This window comes from Pogona vitticeps, chromosome 1 (assembly GCF_051106095.1).
Source record: "Pogona vitticeps strain Pit_001003342236 chromosome 1, PviZW2.1, whole genome shotgun sequence".
NCBI lineage: Eukaryota > Metazoa > Chordata > Lepidosauria > Squamata > Agamidae > Pogona > Pogona vitticeps.
The window spans coordinates 11,737,281-11,765,121 of record NC_135783.1 but is presented as its reverse complement, the minus strand read 5'-3'; the positions used below and the strand labels follow the sequence as shown (position 1 = coordinate 11,765,121).

Genomic DNA, 27,841 nt, shown 5'->3' with positions numbered 1-27,841 from the left:
TTTAATTTCTAAGTAACTTCAAGACTGTGAAAATGCCTAGATTATACTAGGGAGACAAATGGCCCATTTTATATGACAAATGTGTAGGCAGTGTTCATATGGTTAATGTTTCCACTACAGATCACGGGGGAAAATACATGGATTTGTGTCAGCCCCAATTGTACATTGAAAAGCCAACACTCTGAAATTCTCACCGTCTTTAACTCTTGCTTTGTATGGTAAGAAGGGACAAAGAATCCATCATTTCAGAAAAGACGTTTTTGAAGACATAAATTGAGGTGGTATGAAATTGTGTGTCACATGGTGTATAGCGACTTCGATAGGCTAGAAATAATCTGGAGCCTACCAGTGTTCCTTTCTAAAGGTGATTGATGTTCTTGCTGATCAAAAGTAATGGGCTTTCCTAGTTTGATAGTTTTAGTTACACTCTAGAAAGTGGGATGATGATTCCATTACTTAGATAATGAATTTAAAGAGCCACGTCTTTTCTAGCATTGCCATGTCTATAGGACAAGAGAAAGAAGCTGCCGTAAAGGCAGTAGTTCTTGATGTCACACTGGGACAAGCTTACAGAAAACTTTCTGAATTACATAGCAACAGGAGAGAGTATTCTGCAATCTGTTGCATCTGACATATATTGAACAAAAATTTGTCACTTTACTACTTTGTTTCCTAAAACTTAGCAATGTTGCATCTGATGGTTCTGTCCTTGTCCTTTGGGAACACAATAAACTAAGTATGCAGAATAAACCAAAGATGGATACATTCTGGATCCGCCTTTTTATAGAAATGATCGTCTGTCACCCAATTCTTACATAAACAAAGAAGCAAGACACAAAAGAGAAAACAAATACTCAAAGTTAGCTTCCAGAAAGGCAAGTGCCAATATAGGAATTCCTGAGAAACATGTATGTAGTTTGTAACATGAATGTGTGCCATTTATGTTCCCTAACTCATGAAAAAGTGCTGGTCGGTATTTTGAAATTCAGAAATAACACATTCCAAAAGCAGGGGGCATGCCATCTGGTTTCAACCATGGAAGAACTTGTTTGCTGCCTCAGTGTCCACCTGTGCTTTCCGTCTGTAATCTTGAATAAAACCTTTGAAGTTATGACTCGTGGTATGACAGAGACAGTTGCTCCATGTTCCTAGTTCGCCAAAATGGAGACACATATTTCACATGCCCTGTAATAAATTCTAATTTTCAGGGTTTTATTTCCATAATCTTCCTGTCGTGGTACATAAAAAAAATCTTCATCAATCCAAGCACTTGTTCCAATGTCCCATTGTTTCACAATGTAGGTTCTATGAAGATCTTGCTTTCCATTCTAGTTTTTTCCCATTAAAGTTAGGGATTAGCTATATAAAATGAGGCCCTTTGTATTTTTACATGCAGCTGTTTAGCAGAATGCTTTGTACATTGACAATAGGAAATGTAGTTGTAGTTCACTTTTTAGTCTATTGCATCTTTCTATAGCCACAATTTAAAATCCTGGATCCCAAGAAATCTTCTGCTTGATTTTTTCGCCAGTGAAACAAACAATCTCGTCTCCAACTTCAAATTTGATGTCACCGTCCACACTAAGTCCACATTCCATACCCATCTTGATTTCAAGGACATCATCTTTATGATGTTTCAGTGATGTCAAAGATCCTATATAACAACAATAAACAAGAACTTCATCACGTGTAAATTAGAGGTGACAAAAATTTACAAGGAGCAGAGCTGTTCAAGTTCAAAGCCATTATCAATAATATATTATTAATATTTGGTAATCCCAATTATTGGACATGTCACTTCAGATTATTTCATGTGCAAAATGAAGCATCAGGTAGGGCAAACTGCTAGAGCATTCTCCAGGCTAAATGTCCCAGTGGGAGAAATCTGAAAGCCCAAAATTTAGGGTCTAGAATTTATGAAATCTGCACCTGTGAATAAACTCATTTCAACAGACTGGGTATAACATAGTAGACAAGAAATACCATCTAGAACCAGAGTGTCCTTAACAACATAACAAAGTTGAATCCCAAAAGTTAACTGTCTCATAAGGGAACTTCTTTAACTTACCACTCCAAATAACTTTACCATTACGGATTAATTTAAACTTCATATTTCGGTTGAGGTATCCTTTCAGTACTCTACAGCCAGCTACTGGAACTTTACTTTTTCCTAGTGTGACGTCAAATGTTGCTAAAACAGAAGCATGTCCTAAGGAAAATAAAGAAACAAGGATTAAATGCCACCTAGATATTTTGATTTTAAAAATAATAGGAATTTCCAGTTACAGTATAAATACACATAAAAGTCAAGGCTCCATCCAACTTATTTATTTAAAATACTTTCTCCTTGAAAGGGATGGATTCCTCGCTGCACAGGCATGGAAAATGGCCGCCTTTATAGAGGATCTTCACTGGACGTTGAGTTTTCAGCCCATTGGAACACATTGAACGGTTTTCAATGCATTTCAATGGGCTTTTTTATTTCGCTTTACATTTTCGCTCTACAGAGATTTCGCTGGAACAAATTAATGTCAAGCAAGGCACCACTGTATATGTATATAGGTTTTAGTGCTTTGGTGATTTTAGTGTTTTTAATGTTTTCAGGTCTCCTAATTTATGTCTCCTAAATAATGTATCTTATTTTTGCTGTTCTTCTTCTTCTTCTTCTTCTTCTTATTATTATTATTATTATTATTATTCTTATTGTTATTATTATTATTATTATTAAGCCCAGTTTTTCCTTGGGAGATCAAATCCATAAAGGCATTGTACTGGATCAGGCAATAAGTTAAACAGATCTGGATTAGAAATTGCCCACTCCCGATGCCATGCAGTTTCAACGTCAGTCTTCTCTGACTAGTTGCTGTCCAAGTTTCCATGGTGGGTTTTGAAATTTTGAGTTCTCACATATCGGTAATAGTCGATTTACCTCACATTTCTGCCACTCCCTTTTTAAAGCTGATTGTCTTCTAAGGTGAAGGGGTGGTACATTTGATAGTACTGGTAGCCACTCAGAAAGCGTTGATTTAATATAGTTCCTGATATTAGCCTCATGGTTTGGTTAAGCTGGGTGTCCACTGCTTCTGTATGTACCTTATTTACCCATACAGGGCTGCAATAGAATTGCTTTATTTTAATGTGAGCTTTTGTGGATCAAGTCCATTTCCTAAGAGTGAGACTATATGACTATCAATCATATTTATACATGGCACCATTACCGTGTGACAGTGGTTGGTTAGTACAGGCTATCAGCTGTGAATAATGTCAATTGTGCTCATGCAGACTAACATTCTTGTTAATGTTATGTGCTGTCAAATGGCTTCTGACTTATGAATTGGTGATTTCCAAAAGATCCTGTGGTTGGTTAGCAGCCCTGCTGAAGCTTTGTGGACCCAAGGATGTTGATTCCACTATTGAATCCATTAACTTCATAGTAGTTCCTCCTCTTTTCTTGCTACCTTCAACTTTTTCTAGCACTATTGCCTCTTCTAGTGAGTCCTGCCCTTTTCATAATGTGCTCAAAGTACAATAGTGTCAGGTTAGTCTTTTTTTCCTTCTAGAAAAAGTTCAGGCTTGATCTTATCCAGTCATTTGGTGGTCCACAGCATGCACAGAGCCCTCCTTTGATACCATATTAGGAATGAATCCATCTTTTCCCAATCATCTGGCTTCACCAGCTTTCATGCCCACACAGAGTAATTAGGAAAACAATAGGGTAGATAATTTTAGCCTTAGTCTCTAGTGAAATCCTTACACTTGAAGATCTTTTCTAGTAATTTCTTCATTGCCATCTCTAAAAATATGCGATCCTTCTTAATCTTGATTTTTGTCTCAATATACCATGGTAATCCTGCTTTTGTTCTTTCCTCTTAGTAATTGTTTCAAGTCATTGCTACCTTCTGCTAATAATACAGCATCTGCATTGCTTCAGTTATGGCTATTTCTTCCACCTATCTGTACTCCTCCATCTAAATCAAATCCAGCATTCCATATGGTATATTTATATGGTATGTTCTGCATATGGATTGAATAGGCAGGGCATAAATTACATCTTCATTTGAAACCTTTGCCAACTGGAAACCATTCTGTTTCTCCATATTCTGTTCTAACAGTACCTTTCAGTCCACACTACATATCAGTGGTTCCTAACCTTGGGTCTCCAGATGTTCTTGGATTAATATTCCCAGAATTCTGGGAGTTCCAGTCCAAGAACAAGGTTGGGAACCACTGGTATCAGTTATACAGCAGGATAACCAAATGCTGTGAAACACGCATTTCTTTTAGAATGACCCTTCAGTCAATCGGCTCTCCTGTAATCTATAAACTATAGTGATTTTCTTGTGGAATTCTCTGATATACTGTCACAGCTAATGTATAATTGTGATAAAACCTCTGGTGCTTCCCTTTTTCGAATCCACCTTGAACGGCTAAATTTATCCAGAAAAAAAGTAAATTTGGGGCACTGTTAAAGCTACATAAATGAGCAGATTTGTATCTTTTTGGATTATTATGCAACTTTCCCCTATTCTCATAATTTATTCTGGTTTTGTTCATCGTGAAGAAAGATCAGGACACGCAAACTCAACTATTGAATGTTGCAAATCTGACTCGGCCCTCTACATTTGATATTCCAAAAAGCACTGCTAAGGTTGGCAGCCATCAGGCCTAGAAATATGGTTAAAAACCAAAAGCCGTATTTTCAGAAGGTAGAATTTCTGCTCCAAAATATAACCTACAGTACTCCTCTACACTCCTTATCCGTATAGAGTTAACTCTGGAGCCATAACGATTTCTAGTGCTTCATGAATACCATTACTTTAACAGTATTCATTCTGCAAGTTCTATGCCTCAAATGTAAGATACTGGAGGGATCACACTGAAAATCCGTGTACTGCAGCTCCCTATCTCCCGCAATGATTGGTCAGTTACCTCTTGGAGGTCCAGTAGCACTGGGGTCTGCAACACCCGGTCCGCGGCCTGGTACCAGGCCTTGGCAAGACCAGGCTATGGAGACAGATGTCCCCCCCACATGTACGCCCCCCATGCACGCACACATGTATGCACGGGGGCCCCCACACACAGGTGTTCCATCCACCACTGTGTGCATGCACCGGTGCCCCACCTACTCACAGATGTCTGCACTGTTGCACTGCCCACTCACATGTACGCCCTACCCACCTGTACACGGACCCCGCCCCCCAAAAATGGTCTGCGGTTCAGAAAAGGTTGGGGACCACTGCACTAGCAGACACAAGGGCCCGGAACAATCCATCCCCAGCATCTGATATTCCCAGATATACCTAATACACGTTCCTCCAGAGTAGTGGGCAGGGTGTCACTCAGGTCCTCTTTTAAATCTTCAATAAGCCTATAAATGATTTTGTTCATTTTCATTTTTACTTTCTTCACAGAAGCCAACTTTTGAATAGATTTATTTGCATTCACGTTGAATCCATAGATAATGCCTGGAAAGTCAACAAAAAAGGAGAGTAGATGTAAATAATTCTTATGACTTAGTATCTTAGCCTTCAAATATGTTAAGGATAGTATTGTGTGTCCTAATGAAAATTAAGTCAAATGCTGTGCATTAAGGAAAGGTGAAGTCTGGGATTCAAACAAATTATGTACAATTAAGCAGTTCTTTTGTGTAATTTATTCAGCTCTTGAATATTTGCAGATGGTGGTGGCTATTGAAAATCATATCCTACACCTCTCTAATTTCTGAGATTTCTCAACGCGCTGCATGCAATGTTGGATCACGGCCAAATGGTACATAGATCAGCCCAAAGAATCCTAAATGAACATCAGATTTGCACCCTCCTTGTTCCAAGTAAGCAATTTTGGGAGAATTTAATTTCGTCTTCCAGCTTGTTAGGCATGAACTACCAATTATGCTTCAAAACAGAACAGTTAGCCTAACCACCAATGAGCTGAAACTGGCTAGTTTACAGGCAGGTTATCAGCCTTATATTTGGTTCAGGGATAACAAGTTAACTTTTGATCAGAACTAAACTCTGCCAAACTGTAAGGCAGGAGTCTCCTTAAAAGGATCCCAAGTGGCACACTTGCCTTGTAATACTAAACAGCTTGTACTCATCAGCCTAACTTCATAGACATGGTAGTCAAGTATTTCCTTCTTGAATCAAACAGAGAGAGAGAGAGAGAGACGCAAAATGAGTGACTTCAACCCCCAGATTCTACACTAGCACACAAAATACACAACTGGGACATTAAACACAACCAGTTATTTTTTTCCTGATAATAAAACAAAACAAAAAGGCTTGTGGCACCTTTCAGACTTAACATTTATTTGAATCCTAGCTTTCATGGATTCTAAGTCATTTATTTAGAATCATTGTCATTCACAAATTCATCTTACAATTACAATGTGAATGATAAAATAGATTGTAATCTATTAAAGCTCACACTGAAATAAATCTGTTAGTCTTAAGGATGCCACAAGCCTGTTCAGCCAAATTCCTGTTTGCAGTTATGTACATCACTCACATATCTGGCCTAATGGCTAATAATTGCTATGCGAGTGGATGCGGGATTTGCTTTTTCATTTGCTTTAACGCTGTAAATGAGAATTCTGCCTTGCAATGGTGTTGCACTCAGTCACTGTAAAGAATCATAGAATCACACAGCTGGAAGGGGACTAGAAGGCCATCGAGTCCAACCCCCTGTTCAATGCAGGAATCCAAATTAAAGTAGATCTGACAGGCGGTTGTCTACTTTTCTCTTGAATGCCTCCAGCACTGGCACGCTCACCACCTCCAGAAGATAACTGGTTCCACTGATGTACTGGTCTAGTATGACTTTTTCTTTCTTTCTGATATTCAATCAAATTTTGGCTTGCTGTAACTTGAGCCCATTATTACATGTCCTGTGCGCTGGGATGATCAAGATTATTTTGTACACACTCTGACTAATTGCTGAGTTGCTAGCCACCTAAAAAGCAAGAGTCGGAGGGCTCCATCTTTTCAGCAAACTAAGACATGTACTTTCAAACTGATGATCTCAAATGACTAATCTTTACCTTCAAATGTTTCTGCAAGGTTTATGTCATTTTCACTAATGTCTCCAATCCCCCAGTGGATCACATTTAATTCACACTCCTCGTCAGCATCATAGGTATCCAAGATATTCAAAATGGCTTCCACAGAACCATCAACATCACCTGGAAAGAACAAGAAAGCTAGTTGCTTTCTGGGTAGAAAGAAGAGAACCATAGACACACAGATACATACAAAAAATAGCAGATTAGCTACCAGGAATGACAAGGATAGTATGCGAGTCTTGAATACATAGAAACTGAGAAATGAGTACAGGTTTGATAAGTTCCACGTAGATTTTTGCCTCGCTTCTGATAGAACCAAAGGATAGACTCCACTATTTTGCCCGGATCAATACTGAATAAAGGGTTAAGAGGTGCTTAGGTTTCAAAGTTCAGATGTAACAGTGCATCCTGCAGCAAAAGGATAAATAATAAGCAATAAGGTACTTTACCTTTGATTATGATAGAAAGCCTGTTCTTGCTAGAATCTGCTTGCTCTTTAGGCCGGTTAAGCATTGGGTTGTTCCTAGATCTCAATATATTCCTTTTCTGTTTCCAGGTCATGTTGAACAGATCCTCTCGATCCTTATTATAGATATCTTTCTGCTCCTTTCGTTTCAATTCTATGACCTCTAGCTCCTTCTTCGCTTTCTCCTGTTCCTCAGTGTAGGTTCTCCACTCGACAACTTCACGAGCCCTTTGCTTAGTAGAAGAACAAAGCAGTTGCATTTCCAGACCAATTCAGTTCATCTAAGCTAGCCATGTGGTTTGGATCCTAACTTGTTCTTCTAGTCAGGAAAAGATGGACACAGGAAGAAAAGAGGCAGTTTGCCTTTCCCCCCCCCCCCAAATATTCCAAGGGCTCCTAGGAAGACATTTACGGAGGGCACGAGAAGAGTGAGACTGAACTACAGTAGGACCCTTATAATTGCAGGATCAGTGTCTACAGTTTTACTTAAATGCAGCTTGAATATATTAAAAATATTTTAAAAATGCAGAAAAAGATTTTCACTTGTATTACCAGAACTGACCACTAGAGGGAACCAGAGACTCTGCCATGAATTCTTGTTATTGAAGAATACATAGCATGGTCTCTGTCACCCTCTAGTGACTAGTTCTGGTAAGCAATGGAAAAACGTGTTTTTTTCCTAATTTTTTCCGCTTTTACCATGCTATGTATAACAGTCACTGTTATCCACGTTTTTCAGCATCTGTGGGTGGTTTGGAACCAGTCTCCTATGGACTGTACAAGCAAAATTAACAGTAGCTTCTCACAGTGGTCAACCAAATGCCTCTTAAGAGTTCCCACAATCCAAGCATAGTGGAAGTAATATATCAGAAACAGTGACTCCACCAGATACACTGACTATTTCCAAACATGCAGATGCCTTCTAATTTATATATGAGCCCCCATTTTGCCACTGTTGCCATTCTTCAGTTCTGATGGCGTAGGGGAAGAAAAGGCAAAACAGATGCAATACTGTGGACAGAAAATGCAGATTCTACTTGGTCCTTGGGACTTACTCTGCCTCACCTGCACAGAGCTCGGAACGGGAAAGGGCACAAACACGGAGGAACCTCACATCATCATACAAAGGTTATAAAGTCATAGGTTCTGATTTTTTAATTATTTATTTATTGCATTTATTGCATTTATATACCGCCCATCTAGACATAATCTACTCTGGGCAGCTCACAACATACAAGATAAAAACAATTCAAAATATAAGATGTTGCAGCCTGGTTTCTCTGTGTGTATGCAATGACTGAAGCCTTTCCCTTTTTATTCATTTCATAAAAATAAACACTTCTTTTAATTCACTGGCCAGAATCCTTCTGCATAGTTACACAAATGACATAACTTTTGTTGGCAAATTGCTCAGAGGGAAGAAATCACCATAGACGTTACCAACTATATGCTGAGTCAGACAACTCTGCATGCAAGCTATAATGTCTATGGTGATTTCTTAAATTAGGGCCGCTGACCTCCAAAAGTTAATAATGTTTGCACCATGCCTGTGTAACTAGATCAGAGGATTTGGGCCACAGGTTCTTTTCCCTAAGATCTTTTTCACACAGCTGGTCCCTTGATATGAGTTATCTATTCCAGTCACCTGGGAAATGAACCAAGCCCAGCGGCGCTAGGTTGAAATCACAGGACAGGAAGTGTACCGTACCTCAGACTCTACTTCAAGAATTTCCTTTCCTGCAGAAGGAATTTTCTTCCACCCAACAATTTGCACTGGCATGCCTGGAGTGGCAGCTTCCATGGGCTTGCCATTTTCATCAAACATCAGGCGTACTTTGGCCCAGCTTGTTTCCGCAACCAGAATACAGCCCTTTTTAAGAGTGCCTCTCTGGATGATGGCCGTGGTCACTGGACTGAGAAGAATTGAAGAGAAATGACATATGATTACACTTTTTATAAGGGGTGTGTGTGTTGTTGTTTTTTCAATGTTGCGTGAGCAACCTACAAAATGTGAGATATAAATATTTTAACACAGAGAGAAAGCCACAATGCATGTTTTCTGCATTCTTTAATATATGGTTATCATTAAAGCTCCTCCCTAAATGGTACAGGGGAACAGAACATGTATCAGAGAATCAGAGAATAGTGAAGTTGGAAAGGGCCTATAAGGCCATCAAATGCAACCCCTTGCTCGATGCAGGAATATGGAAAATCAAAGGATATCTGCCAGGTGGTTGTCTAAGTTTCTCTTGAATGCCTCCAGTGTTGGAGCACCCACCACCTCTCGAGGTAATTGGTTCCACTGTCTTACTGCTCTAACAGGAAGTTTTTCTTGATATTCAAAATCTGGCTTCCTTTAACTTGAGCCCATTGTTTATTTATTTATTTAATTTATATGCCGCCCACACTACCCAAAGGTCTCTGGGCGGCTTACAACATTTAAAATACAATAAAAAGTAAAAACAATTAAAATGCAATTAAAATATAAACTCTAAAAATTGTCATCGGACCCACGGCTGATATTATTTTAATTAAAAACCTTCTGGAACAGGACATTGTTGTGTGTTCTTCACACAGGAACGATTGAAAACAGATCTGCCCCTCCTCTGTATGACAGCATTTCAAGTATTTGAAAAGTGCTATCATCTCACCCCTCGGTCTTCTTTTCTCAAGGCTAAACATGCCCAATTATTTCAGCCTTTCCTCATAGGGCTTGGTCTCCTGCCCCATGATCATCCCTATTATCCTCCTCTGCTGACATCTGATACTATCGCGGTGGCTGTTCAGAACTGCCAGTACAGCACACTACAGATTGATTTTGTTATTGCAACCTTGGAAAGTATACAGGATAACAACTATTATTAATGTGCCATCAAGTCTGAAGTATGGCAGCCCTTTCCAGGGTTTTCCAGGTATAGAATACTCAGAAGTAGTTTTCTCCTTTGGGTGCTCTGGGATTGGAATTGCTTGCCCAAGGCCACACAAGCTGCCTTTTCTTCTACAAGGCACCAGCTGGGAACACCAGCTGCTGTTCCAGCTCAAAGGATACACTACTGAACGTAAACTAAGGATTGGCAACGTACGGCCTTCCAGAAGTCGTTGGATGGCAACTCCCAGCATTTCCCTGTTGCCAGGCCTGATGTAAACAAATAAGCACTCCCGATTTTATTTGCCTTATCCCATTTGGTCATTCTGAGCTGGGCTAGATGCAATTGTCAGCCAGCATTACTGAGAACCAGGTTGGGGAAGGTTAGTTCAGAAGAAATCTGGAAGGTTTTGTTGTTGTTGTATATTTAGATTTTGATCAATAAAGATTCATTCCTGCATCTTTTTTCTTTTTCCAGAATGAGATCTTCCTGAACTTTGCATACCAAACTAAGGCATTTCAATGGAAACTACATAGGCCAGGGCACGGATTCTAATACCGTATAAAAAGATGCATGCCTCTAACTTACCCTTTCCCTTTATCAGTGCAAGACTCTATTATGGTACCTTCTACCAGGCCTGTATAGTCTGCCTTTATTTCCAGCACCTCAGCAAGAGCGACAATAGCTTCTGCTAAAGCATCCAAGTTGTCACCCTATGTCAAATAGTAAAGGAGAGAATCAAAACCAAGAACAGAGAAATGAAACCTCAATGCATACCTTCTGCTGATACAGTGGATTTGTAGATCTAGACATTAGCTTATTCCATGGATGCTAGTTTGTGGATAGGGTGCAGGTATGGCTGCCATTCAGATGCTGCTTTACGTCCCTTCATGTGGCCAGAATCCCTGTGCTAGAAGCCCACAACAATGCTTCACCAAAGTTGTTCTTTTTTTTTTTACTAATGAAGAAAAAAATAATTTGACGTCTTCACTTATAATGACAGTTGCCACAAAAAAAATTTAAAGAGCCAACTTTGTTGGCTATAATTCTGCATTAGACCTTTTGTTATAGATTGCTTGTTTGGTCTTTCCAATTAAAAATTGTTCCAGTCCTCTTACTCAAATACAATTTTTCTCAATTAATCTATTAACCTACAGGTTTTCCCTTTGAAAAGGTGTATTTGATGAGCATGCAGATACAAAAGAGTCACCCACACACACACCCAAGAAACAATATGCATTGGAGTAGGAATTTACACAGAACTAGCTTACAGGGTGCTGCAGGGTCAGAAGACCAAGCAGTCGTAAGATCGAATCCACGCGACGGAGTGAGCGCCCGTCGCTTGTCCCAGCTCCCGCCAAACTAGTGGTTCGAAAGCATGCAAATGCAAGTAGATTAATAGGGACCTCCTCGGTGGGAAGGTAACAGCGTTCCTTGTCTAAGTCGCACTGGCCATGTGACCAGAGAAGATTGTCTTCGGACAAAACGCTGGCTCTATGGCTTGGAAACGGGGATGAACACCGCCCCCTAGAGTCGAACACGACTGGACAAAAATTGTCAAGGGGAACCTTTACCTTTACCTAGCTTGCAGGAGGGTAAAGCATAGTTTTGAATCAAGGACCTCCATAAGATTGCATCATTTCCTATGCACAATCTTAGGTAATGTAGAATTCTACCAGCAGAAGACTTCAGAGATCTAAACCTAGCATTAGCGCTATCTAGAGCAGACTCACTAGAAGAACATTACTGTACTAAGTTTTGGACAAATTGGGAAATGGCCATATGTTCCTCAAAACAATCCAAATGCAGGAACAGGTGATACATTTCTTGGACCATTAAGAAAACAAAACAAAAAAAGAAACAAACAGTGAGCTTTTGATGATAATTCATCATCTTCAGGCTGGGCATCAAGTTCTTGTGGGTACACGTTCCAAAATTAGAGTTTTTTATTTAAGTCCCCTGGCCAGTGTAGGGGCCAGGTTTAGCTTCTTAGATGGAAACAGCTGCAGTCTGCAAGCCAGTGGGAGGAGAGTGGGGCTTCAAACCCCTCCTCAGCCAGTATTTCGGAATTTATCATCCAACTCTTTCAAACGAAGGTCCTCCATGCCATCTGATCCCTCCTATCCACCCAGGGTTAAGTTTGTTATAATGAACCAGTCCATTCTTTTCAATGGTTTCATTCCAGGTAAGACCAATACAGTCGTGCCCCGCTTAACGATTACCCCGTGTAACGACGAATCAGCTTCACGACGATGTTTTTGTGATCACAATTGCGATCGCAAAACAATGTTTTAATGGGGTTTTTTTGCTTTATGATGATCGGTTCCCTGCTTCGGGAACCGATTCTTCGCATTATGACAATCAAAACAGCTGATCATCGGGTTTTCAAAATGGCCGCCGGCTGCTCAAAATGGCTCTCTGCTGTGTTTTTGGACGGATTCTTCGCTTTACAGGCAGCGAAAATGGCCGCCCCTATGGAGGATCTTCACTGGATGGTGAGTTATTCAGTCCATTGGAAAGCATTGAACAGTTTTGAATGTGTTTCAATTGGCTTTTTTATTTTGCTTTACGACATTTTTGCTCTACAGCGATTTCACTGGAACAAATTAACGTCATCAAGTGAGGCAACACTGTATAAGATTAAGTCCCGGCTGTAGTGCAAGTGCATGCCTGTATAAAGCTACCCCTAAGCACCACACGTTCTCGCTTCCTGTGCCAGCCTTGTGTTTTGTAAAAGAAGAAAAGGAATCCAGGCCCCAAACTGGACACAACGATGGCTTTGAAGATGGTTTGCATTACCTTTAGCCCAGAGATACAGACTGCCTGAACTTCTCCTCCATACTCTTCGCAAACAATATCATGAGCAAGCAGTTCCTTCTTCACTTGGTCGGGATCAGCTTTAGGCTTGTCGCATTTGTTGATGGCAACGACAATTGGAACTGAGAAATGGGGGGAGGGAGGGAAAAAGCAGGAAGGAGACATGAGATCAAAACACAGCCAGAGGGGTTTCCAGTTCCATGGAGGAAAAGGCCTTCTACGTCGCTTCCTTCTCCTCATTTCAAAGCAGAAACACATCTGACATGTATGCCCAAGGCCAAAGAAAGCCTGGATGAACTCCAAACTTTGAAAAAAGAAGCCTTTGAGTGGATATATATATATATATATAAAGTATATGAAATGTCAACCCTCTCTCCCAAACTTCCCTAGCAGAAAAACAAACAAACCCGTTTGCTGTACCATTGGCATTTTTCGCATGTTGAATAGATTCCACTGTCTGCTGCTGGATGCCATCTTCTGCAGCTATCACCAATACAACGATATCAGTGACGTTTGTGCCTCTGGCCCTCATGGCTGAAAATGCAGCGTGGCCAGGAGTATCCAGGAATGTTATCTTTTCCCCAGAAGGCAAATGCACTGCATAAGAAAAATTAAATCAAGTAAAATGAAATAAAAGGCATGCCTAATCTGCGCTTCTCGCACTGTTTTGCAGGCTTCTCTAGCAGAAGTCAGAATTTAGCCCAGTCTTGCCCAGCCTGGTGCCCTAAAGAAGTATCATATAAGCCAGCATCACTGCTGCATGATAGGATTCCTAGGCCACAGCTTCTGGAGAACACTCAATTGAGGAAGACTGGTTTAGCTTGTATGGGCAGCGGTTGCATCTTCGACATAAACATGTACCACTACACTGCAGTTCCCCGTACACCTTACGGTATTTATGTGAAACTTTTCTCCTTATTTATACCTGGAATTGAGAACAGGTTTACCAATGAGACCCTCAAAATCGCAATTGTGTTTTGATGCAACTATCCAACTACTTGTGGCCAGATCTTGGAGAATTACAGAAGTTTACGTGAGGGTTTAAATGAGGACTGGGAATCTTGAAGGCCAAATATGGGGAACATGATCCGCAGCAGCCTCACATAGCATAGCCAATGGTGAAGGATCATGGGACGCAAAGTCTTAAAGAGGCATTCTCAATGGGGGGGGGGGGGGGCTGGCACATTTGAAAGGGACCACAGACTGGAAACAATTCTTCACATACCACCTTATAAGGTTCACTATGCACTTCTACAGTCCAGATTTAGTCTACATTTCTTTCATATTGTGTTTCTGGCTGTGGTCAAAAAAAGGTCGAGAACGGCTCATCTAAAACACACAGAAGGCCAGAAGGTCCCCTTCTGTTGATTTAAACTTTGTTCTCCAGACACAACCTGACCACAAGGGCAGAGAGGGGAGGTTACCTTAGACCAGGTCTCCAAACTATGGCCCATGGGCCACATTCAGCCCATACTGCCGTTTTGTCCAGCCCTTTCCCTTCAGCCTGTGCGTGGGCTGAGGGGTTTCCGTGTATATGTGCGGGGGCTTTGGGCATGTGGGGGGGGGCTGGCATTCATCTGTCCATGCAGTGGGGCAATGTGTGTGTGTGAAGGTGTGTGTGCAGGCAGGCAGGGTGTGTGTGCATGCAGTTGTCTGTGGACAGGGTACACATATTTGTGTGTGCGTGTATACACACACACACACACATGCACACACACACACATTCTTGTTCCTTTGGCCCTCAAAAAATTTGAAATATCTGTTGTGGCCCTCACTGTAAAATGTTTGGAGACCCCTGCCTTAGACAGATGACTTGGTGGGACCTTAAAGGCAATGAAGAGAGATCTGGGCTCTCACTGCCACCTTCCGGGAACATATCTTGTATAAACCCCATTGAAATGAATGGGGAGGCATGTGGAAATACACTTTCCTGGTGCCCTACCATAAAAGCAACCCAATGACACTTGCACTGTGTGTGTTAGATATCTAAATATCTTGGCAAGATCACATGGAAACGCAAAACTGTTGGTAGCACCATACTGACCTTACCGCACCACCAAGATGTTTAACTTATACGAAAAATAATTAAAATTGGTAAATGTATATAAAGTTTTAAGTGTTCAGAGCACATCATATATATGGCCATGACCGTCATCTTAACAAGAACTCTGCAAAGTAGGCCAGCATTGTCAGCCCACAGGTGTGAGATGCTGAGGCAGTGTGAGAGGCTTGTGGCTAGCTCATGGCCACCTCAGTGAGTTCATGGCAAAGTCAAAATGTGAATCAGAGATTTCCAGATTTGAGGCCCTTCACTGCTATACTGTACTGGCTCGAGTGCGTGTTAGACAATGCCCAGTAAACTTTGAGCTGCCTTGTAAATAACAGAACAATTTATACACCATATTTTTCTGTGTATAAGATGCCCCATGTATAATACGCCTCCCACTTTTCTAAATCAAAATGTCTTTCTTTGCAACATTTTCGTTGCAAAAAGCAGATTTACCCCTCCAGGTTTTGAAAAAAATAAAAATAAAAAAAATGGAGGGGGAAAGTGATTTCTGCTTTCCCCCTACATTTTAATTGCAAATGTTTTCAAATGAAAATGTAGGGGAAAAGTAGGAATCGCTTTCTCCCTCCATTTTCTTTGCAAAACGTGGAGGCGAAAACAGGGATCAAAGCACTTTGATCCCTCCCTCCTCCTTACTTCAGAGTATAAGATGACTCTCAATTTTTCCTTTATTTTAGGAGAAAGTGTCATTTTATACACAGAAAAATACGGTAATTGTGATTTTTCCATTCTCTTTTTGTGAAGTGCTTTGAACCCCAGTTTTGAGAGAAAGGCGGGATAGAAAATAAATAACACAAGTAGTTTTGCACAGTCAAAGGTCAGGGATGATGGGAGTAGTAGTCCACTGTCACTGCCAGGAAGGACATAGGAGGTACCCCTACCCCACCTTCCCTAACTATAGCACAAGTAGCACTTTAAATTCCCCAAAGAAATCCATACCGAGAAAGGCACCAATGTGCTGGGTGATGCCTCCAGCTTCCATTGCTGCCACCTGGGTCTTTCGCAGGCTGTCAAGCAATGTCGTTTTCCCATGGTCAACATGGCCCAGGATGGTAACAACAGGAGGCCTCAAGGTTAATAAGGTTGGATCTGCAGGAGGTCTGCAACACACAACACACTTGGTTGGCAGGCAAAAGAAGCATCCACCTGTGTAGCTTTTTCACATTTTCCTCCTTAACGCTTTCCTAGGAACAAATTCCATTAGCATTCCGGAGTAGCAAGGATCTCATCTCAGTGTGTAACCTTCAGAGGCAGACTCCGATTGAGATGTATCAACAGACAAAAAGAAGGGATGTACAACTTTATGGCAGAAAGAAACATGGCCCCTCTCTTTATAACAAAGGAGTTTATTTCCCTTATTTCTTCCTATTTTGATAGGTTAAAAGAGAACAGATTCATCAAGGACTTCCTTGTGAAGGCTACAGCTGAAATGAAAAATTCAGAATTGCTATTCTGGGTTTTATCTGGGCTTATGGAGAAGAAAACATGAAGCTACCCTAAAGCAAGGTGAACGCTTGGCCCATTTAGCTGTGCTACAGCTACTCTACCAACGTATCATTTTCTAGGGACAGGTCAACAATTCAGTTTTGGAATGCCTTCAAGGCATGTCCTCTCTCTGAGATGCAGAAATTCCTTTTAGGTGACCAGTCAAGTGGAAGTTTTATAAATTTTCAGGCAGATAGAAGAGCAACTAAGAATATTGTGAAGTCACTGGTTCTTGCTTTATGACAGCCATGAACTGTGTAAGTCAGTGGCTCCCAAACATGGGTCCCCAGATATTCTTGGACTAAAACTCCCAGAAGCCTTCCCCACTAGCTGTGCTGGCCAGGATTTGGGGGAAGTTGTATTCCAAGAACATCCGGGGACCCAAGGTTGGGAACCCCTGATTAAAGTCATTGAAGGGCAGTGTGGCCCGCCATAAGTTGCTGGACTGCATCTCCCATCAGCCATAGAGAGAATAGTCAGTGATGAGGAATCCTGGGGAGTGCAGTCCCAACATTTGGAAAACTGCAATTGCCCATCCCTGCCCTGGATGCTTTTAGGAGAGCCACTGTTTTTTAAATAGCTACTGTATGGAGAAAACACTGGCCAACTTTACAGATTGCTAAGGAATGTATATACAGAATGAGGAACATCAGAAGTATATACCGTATTTGCCGGTATATAAGGCAACTGGGCATATAAGACGACCCCCAACATTCCCACTCAGAATGTAGTTATATACTTGCTGTATAAGACCACCCCCTCTTCCGCCTGCGTGATTCTGCTTTGGCTGCATCATGGGGAGAGTTCCTTTTGCCCCTTTTGGTTCCTTTTCGGAGAGAGCTAGGGTTTGCTGGAAGAAGGAACAGCAGAGAGGCGGCAGCCATTTTGAGAGGCAGCAGCCATGTGGTCGCATCTCAAAATGGCTGCTGCCTCTCTGCTGTTCCCGACAGTCAGCTGTTCGGCGCTAGAGTCAGGCTGTTCCTAGGCTAGAAGCAGGGCTCTACTCGTCTTACTACCAGGTAGGTGACTTTGCTGGGAGAGAGGGAGGGTTTGCTGGACATGCACCCGGCATACAAGACAACCCCCCCACTTGGAGGCATGTTTTTAGGGCCAAAAAGTCATCTTGTACGCCGGCAAATACGGTAATATTTTTACTTTTATTCTAACCATAAGAATGCTGCATAATTTCAAAAACAAATAGAAGAGAAATAAAAATATTTGCAGGCTGACAGCCGGTCAGAACTTGAACTGAAAAAGTCACTCTGAATTTCTATTGTTCCTTCCTAATTCATTCAGTACACAACAACACAACATATGATGCCTACAGTGATTTCTTAACTGGAGGAATTCACCCACAAAAGTTATGTTCTCTCAACACAAGAGAATTTTGGGCTCTGTTTCAGGCCCGAATATTTATGCTTATTGAGTAGGTTCTGTTCAAAGCCACAGATGCTATTCTTTCTTTGTAAATGAGAGTTCTTTCCATCTGTAGCTCAAAAAACAGGATCACAACTTATTAACTGCATATTGAAGACCATGAACATAAAGTGGTGCAGGGAAAAGCAATTGAAGAAACAAAAACAGGAAATGTGTGGCCCTCAACAATCCCAGAACAGAAACTCAACTGGAGACATTACCTCTTCACAACATCCTTGTTTTCTTTTACTACTACTTCTTCTTCTTCTTTCAACTTGGCCGTTACGAATTTCATGCCAGATTTTTTAACAACATCCTTGATCCACATGCTATCTAAGACTGTATCTGGTTCTAGTGAGTTCACATCAATGCTGGTGTTTAGCAAGGCTTCGTACACATGATCTGAGTACAGGAAAAGAAAACAGTATTGGGCAGTGTTCCAACCACAGAAAGATTCCTGCAGCCAAGAAACATTAATAGGAGAACACCTTTATTATGTAGGCTACACCATGTGGATAACTGTCACCAAAGTGGTTGTGTGATTTAGAATGTTGCTACTTTTCCAGATTTCAGTCCTCTTGTTATTTCCATTATACACAGCCCACCAAATTTTGTCTGGATTTAGTTTCTTGAAGATCGGGTCATTCCCAAGGATCTAGGATATTCATTTGTATTTCCTTAAAATATGCACTGTTCCAAGTAAGACAGCCTTTTGCAGTTGATGTATTGGGATCTCATTTACATCTAGAGTATGAACATGGTTTTCTAGGTCTGTTTGGTGCTATTATTACACTGCATTTCTTATTTTTCACCTGGCGTATGAGGGCAGATCAAAGAGTGAAGTCTAGAAATCAGGAGTCAAATCCTAAGAATTTGTGGGTGAAATAATGGTTGCAAAATCATTGATACTTTAATTAGTAGCTATTGGCAATTGTTTTAAACTGGTAACCAAAGATACCACTGGACTCTGTTTTTTAAAATCCATACAAGGATAATATGATTTATTGTTTTGTTATTTGTTATTATTTGTTTCTTATTTTGATTTATTATTACCGCCTTTGCTAAACATATGTTGTTGGGTGAAGAAAATCAAAATGATGTCATCCCAAATCATTTGCAACATTTTTTTTTCTTTACAAACCTCCAAAGCAACACAAAAAACAAAATGAAGCCAAATGGGACCAATTCTACAGCACAATCTTTTAATTCACACTTTCCTCAGATGAAAGCACTTCAAGCACATTGAAAGCAGATGGCTAAGTAATACTCCAGAGAATGAGAGACATCTTGTAGAAATCTCCTTCACAGGCTTTCACGGCAAAGTAAAGGCAGGAAATATTGAAATAATTAAAGGGGTTTAATAAGAGATAAGTAACAGCACAACTCAAGAACTAGCAGATGCCAGACACATTTCTTTCTTCAATCTTGAGAGAAGCTTTGGAATTAGGAGAAAAACTGATCAAAGGATCAAGAAATGAAGAGGAAACATTGGGCTCTCCTTGAGCATATGTAGACTGCATAAACTAGAAGTGTAGATATACTAGAGATCTCCTACCAAGTCTTCTCAGACTGAAGAAGCTATTTGGATGAGTAGCGAAACATTTCAAACTAACAAGAAAGAAGTCCTGTTGCCATGACTCAGCTACCAGATAACCTCACCTGGATGACTCAGAATCTTCACAGATATACTGTAGAAATGTAGAGATTTATGTTTTTGAAGAACCTGAGGCAGCACAGCTGCTTATTGAATCCAGAAAATTTTACTCCAAAAACACAAATCCTCATACCTCTAGCATTGATTCAGCCCCACAAGACTTAAAGAGTCGCTCAATTCAGAAAACACTCAAGCATTCACAATGAATTAAAATGGACAAGCATTCAATTCAATTCATTGCTTCTATACCTGGTGCCATCTAGAACCCCAAGTGAGACATAGAGTTTACACCGGTAAGAAAAGAAGAATCTGCTCTGTGATAGCTTCTACCACTGAAAGGTGTACTTGTGCAGTTTCCTCTGTTTTTGCAGATAAGACTAGAGACTATCTCCAGGAAATCCCATGCATACTGATGCATGAGTCACTATATAAATAGTGAAAATGAACATGGAAAGAAGATGGAAGAGTCATGTGGACATTTTATCCTTTTGCATCTAAGCACACATTCCTCAGAATGTGGAGACATAAGTGAAATTATTATTCTGAGCCACACTATTTTAGGCCCACTGATGTCTACCAAGAGTGCTAGTTATTCTCCTGTACAGTGGTGCCTTGACTTACGAACGTCCTGACTTACGATCATTTTGAGTTGCAACCAGCTCTGGCCACAAAATTTTGCTTTGACTTGTGGCTGGAGCTTCGAGTTGCAACTGGAAAAAGGCAGGGGAAGAAGGCAGAGTGGACTGGTAGTCCAGATAGGCGGGGTATAAATCAAATAAATAAATAAACTAAAATAAATAAATTGCTAACCATTGGTAGGCAAAGAGGCTGCTTCTTTGTAGTTCTTTCGCCCCAACGGTTAGAGTAAGTGCGTCAGAGGAGGCTTCGGACTGCCTGGAGCTGCTTTCTGCTCCTGAGTAAGTACATTTACTTTGTTTTTAAGGGTAGGTTTGGGGTTGGGGGGGTTATGTTTCTGTGCTGTGATGTTTTTTGTGTTTTGCTGTGTTTTTTACCCCAGCCCCATCATGTTCCAATGAGGCTGGGTGGGGGGAGGGTGTTTGAATTTTCCCCCCAGCCCCATCGTGCGTTCAGATGGGGCTGGCTGTGCGTGGGGGGGGGTGTTTCCCAGCCCCATCACGTTCCAATGGGGCTGGCTGTGCGTGTGTGGGGGGGTTTTTCCCAGCCCCATCACGTTCCAATGGGGCTGGCTGTGTGGGGGTGGGGGGGTTGGGTTATTTTTCAGCCCCATTGCCTTCCGATGGGGCTTGGAGTGGGGGTTTTTTGTATTATTTTTTTCGGCCAGAACGGATTAATGGGGTTTCAATGCATTCCTATGGGAAATGGTGCTTCGACTTACAACCATTTCGAGTTACGTCCATCTTCTGGAACGGATTCTGGTCATAAGTTGAGGCACCATTGAATCTTATGCCTTGCTCAGTGTAGCAGATCACCTGACACCAGAGACTGAAGATAGGGCTTGGTTTGGACTCACAGTCTAAATCCCTTACACTTCTTGTTAGTGTCAACAGTGGAAACAGATGAGACATATTTCAGATAGTAGGAGCAGAATGTTTATAATCGTGGAATGTGCACAGGACATAAACCTTTTTCATGCTTCGAAACAGTACAGTCACTACCATAGAATTCTGCCACAGTAGTTTTCTGTGTATACAGGAAATACACTCCTAGAAACTGATGTCAACTATCTGCCATAAGAGATCTGAAAGCGATATCCTGATTAGAAGTACTAAGGTTATGCGGTTTGGCAATGAGGTCTGACATAAATATAAACTGGAAATGCATGTTTTACATTCCAATACCCCCAAAGTGAACTTGCTCAAGCTGAAATCTGAGGTGGGATAGAAGTGGGTTGCAGTCCATGAAAGCTTATGCCAAATAAAATTTTACAGTGCCACATGATTCCCTGTGACTTTTCTCTTTAGACTCATAGAATCATCAAATCACAGAATAATGGAATAGGAAGGGGCTTAAAAGGCCATTAAGTCCAACCCCTTGCTCAAGGCAGGAATCCGAATCAAATCAGATCTGACCATTTTCTCTTGAATGCTTCTAGCGCTGGAGCGCTCACCACTGCTCAAACAGTTAAGTTTTTGACTTACGTACACAGAATGAGCAGAAGCCATGACCTGGAGTGACAAGGCATACAAGGCTTTTGCTGGAATTTACTTTGCTAGTTATATTTATATCCCACCTGAACTGAAGGTAACAAACATAATATTCCCTTCCTCCCATTCCACACCACATGGACACATGTGAAGCTGTAAATATGGAACCCCTGATGAGCTTTACACACAAAGCTATATCCTAAAGGCTCCAAGTGGGAGGTAGTTGTGAATGCAAGGCATCACTCAAAAAAACCAGGCTCACCTATGTCCTTATGCATGGCTTTTGCAAGCTCCTCCACAGTCATCCAGGGCCTTATCACAACTTCTTGCTTCTTCACTTTTGGTTTTATTAGTTTCAGTTTCTCTTTGCTGGATTTCTTTCTCTAGAAAAAAATGCCAAGACATGCAGAGGTCTCAATGCAAGGGGCTGAAGGGAAAAGCCATACATCCTTAAAACCTGACATTGTTAATTTGTTTTACAGTGCCGCAACTGCTGGACAATGATCTTTAAATCAAAATTAGGTGATGGCATTAACACACATCTTGCCTCCACATGCCCATGTCACACAAACATGTGTACGTGCAGGAACAGAACTATCTGGGATGTAAAAGACAACTCCTGGACCCAACCCATGGGACACTATCACTTGCCAAACTATATAAACAATGCCAGCAAGCCTCAAAATCCTGGCGTATCCAGATGTTTTTAACAAACAGAAAACAGCATGGACAAAAATGGCCCAATAATAAGTTTGTTTGTTGGCCTGGGATTTCTTCTTGTTTGAACAACAACAAAATCTAATGCTCCCTTTTGACAAATTATGATGCAGTAAAGAAGTTATAGCTGCACTTAAGGATGGCTGGTCCCATTTAAGTGGATGGATAGGCACTGGGATAACAACTGGGGTCAGGAAATAAAAGATGTCTATATGAAACCCTAAATACAGCCTGGGTCCAGGTTACTCGAAGGACCATATCTCCCCATATGAGCCTTCTCAGCATTTAAGATCATCAGAGGAGGCCCTCCTCTCGTTCCCACTGCCAACACGGGCATGGCTGATCGGGGCACTAGAGAGGGCCTTCTCTGTGAGATGCTCTCCCTCGGGAGGTCAGGTGGGCCCCCTCACTTTTATCCTTCCACTGACAGCTGATGACCCACCTTTTCAGGCAGAATTTTAATAACTGTGACAGAGCCCCTGAATGCTAATTTTTGGTTCAGATAGTTTTTAATGTTTTACCTGTTTGAATTATTCAATGTAGTTTCAACAGTTTTATAGTTTAATTGTTTTTAATGCGTATTTTAGGTTGGTTTTTATTCTATTCTTTTTAATACCATGAGCTACCTTGAGTCCCCTTATTGTGTGAAAGGTGGCCAATAAATAAATTAATTAATTAAAAGAAAACAAGCAAACAACTTCAACACATCAACCATGTGCAAAGATCTTCAAAGCTCACTCAACTAAACAGAAATCTGGCATTTGGCATGGGGAAAGCTGTAGGGAAGACAATATAGAATAAATTTACAAGACCTTCCCCCAAGTTTATTCTTGTAGACTTCACTTCTGGCTGTTTTCTTCCACACTTGTTGTTTCGAGAGATTCTAGGCAAAAAGCCCACATGAATTCGTTCAGAAAGGTTCACATGTTTGCACCCATCTCTTCTCCGTTGATCTGTGCTTTATAAAATTCACAGAAAATCCTTCTACAAACAGCACTGGCTTTTCATTTCACAGGCAAGGAGCCATACAATGGAGTTCTTGGAAGAAGAAGAAAAAAGGCACTATTAATTACCTCCGTGGTGCTTAAAAGCCTGAATTGTGATCTGGCATCTGGCTGCCAGAACAGAGGGTGCAGCTGAATCGGGCACATGGGACAGGCAGACGACAAGACAGGCTTCCACTGTGTTCGGTGGACTTTCCCATAAGCCAAAGAGTGCAGCTGTCTGCAAGCACGATGCAACCGGGCCAAGTTCTCCAAAGTCCGCATCGTCCTCACGTTCATGTCGCCCCTGCAAACAAGGACAGACATTGCATAAATGAGCTGCCTTTCAATGTGTACGGACTGTCCACGATGAGGAGCATGAGATGCAAAGAATGAGGAGCATGCTGAATTGCCCATAGTTGGGTACAAAACAACAGCAGGCCTGATTTATCAGGCATTGAATAAAGTTCTACTGAACTACAGTATTCTGCATAACTATTAAAAGGTGGCAAGTCCTATCCTTTATTTGTTCCTAGTCACAAAATAATGACAGGTTGTTAAGCTTATCTTGTACATTAAAGCATGGCATTAAAAGCGGAAAGATGTGGCTTCTGATGCACATGGCAAAATGTTGCCAACAATATAGCTGCAAGCACAAAAAGGGATAACCTCTTTTTATGTTACCCCCGAAATTTGTGGCAGGATACACAGCAAAACAACAACAACAACAACAACAACAACAACAAAACACCCTTAGTTGGCACTTTGCAAACACATCTCAATGTAGGGATTATCTTAAGAGGCAGTATGGTATAGTAGCTAGTGTTGGACAAGGAGTCAAGAGACTTGGGCTCAAATCCTGGCTCAGCCATGGAAACTCACGAGGAGTTTGGAACTGGTGAAACCACTCCATAAGCACCTCACTTACCTTCATCTAAGGTTGCAATGATAAATCACTCCTTTAACATCTCACATGCCTCAGAAACCTTATTAGGGTCACTGTATGTTGCATGTGACTGAGTGGCATGGAACAATGGTGATTTACTTATCTTTTTAATGCTGCACTCAGCTGAAAATGGGATGCAAGATCTATAGTGTTGGATCCAGAGTGGGTGCAGATCCATGCAGAGAAGGACTCTCAGGAAGGCAGCTTTCACTGATTTTCCCCAACCGTTTGGGATGTATGTGTGTTTCCCAGTCTCGAGGTGGGAAACAGCAGTTTGCAGGGACACTGGTGAAAACTGCCTCCTCTTTCACTGTAACACACAGAGCTATACAGAGTTTGACTATGGACCCAACCACTGTCTGTGACAGTTATACTAAAGATTAAAAGTACAGAAAATAACTAATAATTATCACAGACAGTAAACTATGGATCTAATTTTCATCTGACCCACTTTTGTCTTAAATTAATGTTGCATTGGAGGTGGCTCGAGGCACAGTGATTAAGTTGCTGTGTTGCAGCCAAAACTCTGCTCAGAACCTGGGTTCTATCCCTGGTTGTTGGCTGGAAGTTCCCTCAGCTTTCCATCTTTCCTAGGTCAGTAAATTGAGTATCCACCTTGCTTGCAGGGGGTAATGCATAGCCTGCATAATTAAAATTGTAAACCCCTCAGAAAGTGCTTTAAGCATTATGGGGTGATATATAAACAGCATGCTTTTTGCTGTGTTAAAGAAATGTGCATGAAGAAGTAGACTTACATTTACGAAACTTTGTGCTATGATAGATTTGTGACAGAGGCAAATCCCAAACAGCTTCTCACAAAACTGTGTGACAACATTGTACGTTATATGCAGAGGACAAAGATAACTGTGTCAGGGTGGCTCACCCCAAAATTCAGTGGAACACCCAACCACTTGAGTCACACACCGCCCTCAGACTACATGACAATTTCCACCACACGTGGAAGCCACTGGATTTTTAACGTGCCTCTTCGGGTCTTGTCCCTCTCCTGGAACACCACTAACAGAGTTACTTCTCCGCACACAAGCAGGATAAAATTGTGCTGTTGCTGTTGTTATATGCCGTCAAGTTGACTCCGACTCCTGGTGACCCTACGATTAAGTGGCCTTCAAAATATCTTGTCCTCAACTAGACTCTTGCAGAGTGTGGGCGGCATACAAGTCGAATGGATAAATAAATAGTAAGTAAATAAGTAAATAAATTAATAAATAGCCCTTCTCAGCAATTATAAACTCAAGCCTGTGGCTTAAGGAGTCAATCCATGTCATATCTGGTCTTCATCTTATCCTGCTGTCCTCTACATTTCTTAGCATTACTATTCTTTCCAGCAAATCCTGACTTTTCATGATGTGTCTAAGGTATGGCAGCTCCGGTTTCATCATTTTTGCCTCCAAAGAAAGTTCAGGTTTGATTTGTTCTAGAACCCACTTATTTGTCTTTCTAGCAGTTCAGGATATCTGCAAAGCTCTCCTCCAGCACCATGTTGTGAATGAATCCATTTTCTTCCTATCCTCTTTCTTCACAGTCTAGCTTTCACACTCGCACATAGTAACTGGGAATATAGTCATGTCAATGATCTTGGTCTTGCTCTCCAGTGACAGACACATCCTTACATTTGATGGTCTTTCCTAATTTCCTCATTGCTGTCCTTTTGAGTCTCAGTCTTTCTCTGGTTTCTTGGCTGCAGTCTCCATTGGGATTCATAGTTGACCCAAGGTATACAAAATCTTTAACAATTTCAGTTTCTTCAGTCAGCATTAAAGTTGTGTAACTCTTCCGTAGCCATGATTTTTGTCCTTTTTTTTTTACCATTCAACTGCAGTCCATCTTTGGCATTTTCTTCTTTCACCAGAAATCATTTCAAGTCATTGCTCTTTTCTGCCAGTAAGATGGTGTTATTTGCATATTTGTAAATTACTATTGTTCCTTCTACCAATTTTCACTCCTCCTCCATGACCATCATATTATATTATCATACTATGTGTTCTTGATACATCGAAACACCCTCTACACTAAAATAATTTTAAAGCCCGTTAGTAGAAACTGAATGTACAGCATCTCCCATTAAAAGCCCCTTCAATCCGTTCCTGACAGAAACCGGCCGCCTGAGGCAACCTCCGAAGGTGGGTCCAATTTAGAACAGTCCCGCCCCAGCTATAGTTCCTCCCCTCCCTTGAAAGTGAGTGACATGCAAGCCCCGCCCACTATCTCTCGTCCTTTTCCCTTTGACTTCGAGTCAGCGCATGCGCAACCCTCCACCTTTAACTCCTCCCACTCCACAGCTTCTTCATGCTTTTCCCTCAGTACGCCGTAAACGGTCACTGCCGCCTAGCTCGGCGGGGTCGCCCAACGTCTGCTGTTGCTCCCCCTCGCAGTTTTATTTCCTCCTCCCCCCCCCCAAATTCTCCGCCGTTCCGAGTTTACCTGCTTTCCCGGAAAAACCTTTTCGGAGGGGGGGGGTCAAACCTGCCGGTTGGGTCCTTGAGAGAAAAACGATAACCCTCTCATGCCGAATCAGCGTGTGGGCATGCGCAGTTGTGTTTGCCTGACGGGCCTTAACCCCTTTTCTTGCCCTTACTTCTCAACCGGCGTTGGGCGGGGCTACAGGTCACGTGGCATAAAACAGTCCTGGGTCGCGTGATCTCCTGGGCAGATTCAGGATCCGAAGGTCTCCCCGGAGAAGGGATGGAAGCGAGAGGTTCAGGCGATGGCAGGAACGAGCTAAATTGCCATGCAGCCTCGTTCAGCATCAAGGAAGCGCCTTTATTCCCTGCATGCAGAAATGTTCACTCTCTGTTTTAAAGGAAGAGTGCGAAAGCACATCTTTTAGAACTAATTTAATTTGCGGGGATGTGGTTTTAACTGTTTGTAGACCTCATTGGTTTCAACTTTTTAATCAGGCCGGTTCGTTAAATAAATTCAGCTTAATTTATTTTATTGATGTGCTGCCTTTTTCCTAAGACCCAAGGCAGGTGACAATGCAGCTTTAAAAACCAAGAACATTGAAGTTCAATAAAATTATGAATGTTAAAGTAAAATCAAATTCTCTGTGTTACAAATTTATACGTATCGTTTTTATGAGCCGTATCTGTGTTTCAGATGTAACTATATATTATTTGATGTTTATTATTTGGGTTATATATTCTGTTATGGTTCCGTAATTTGGTTCCAGTTGTTAATAATGGGTAAGTTGTGGGTTGCCATTTTTGTTTTTGTCT

At 41.3% G+C, this 27,841-nt stretch overlaps 1 protein-coding gene across 1 annotated transcript; it reads right to left on the bottom strand.

Moving 5' to 3' along the window:
• Window positions 1-765: 765 nt before the first annotated feature.
• On the bottom strand, window positions 766-27,220 carry MTIF2 (mitochondrial translational initiation factor 2). The gene is made up of 14 exons (XM_020808491.3): window positions 27,048-27,220; window positions 23,750-23,966; window positions 22,222-22,342; window positions 18,401-18,581; window positions 16,218-16,378; window positions 13,631-13,807; window positions 13,193-13,332; window positions 10,982-11,106; window positions 9,235-9,439; window positions 7,510-7,759; window positions 7,040-7,180; window positions 5,301-5,465; window positions 2,069-2,209; window positions 766-1,654 (listed from the first exon to the last, which is right to left on the bottom strand). Exons 2-14 carry the CDS (start codon window positions 23,957-23,959, stop codon window positions 1,485-1,487), a joined length of 2,187 nt encoding a protein of 728 aa, XP_020664150.3. The 5' UTR covers window positions 23,960-23,966; window positions 27,048-27,220; the 3' UTR covers window positions 766-1,484.
• Between the last annotated feature and the right edge of the window lie 621 nt (window positions 27,221-27,841).

What these genes read in the sequence shown, in the direction of transcription:
- MTIF2 (XM_020808491.3), bottom strand. Translation starts at nt 23,959, where the DNA reads ATGAACGTGAGGACGATGCGGACTTTGGAGAACTTGGCCCGGTTGCAT. An exon ending in TCTGTATCTCTGGGCTAAAG is followed by an intron (nt 11,107 to 13,192) that starts GTAATGCAAACC and finishes TATTTGACATAG; the next exon opens with GGTGACAACTTGGATGCTTT. An exon ending in GCTTTCTATCATAATCAAAG is followed by an intron (nt 7,181 to 7,509) that starts GTAAAGTACCTT and finishes TGTTCTTTCCAG; the next exon opens with GTGATGTTGATGGTTCTGTG.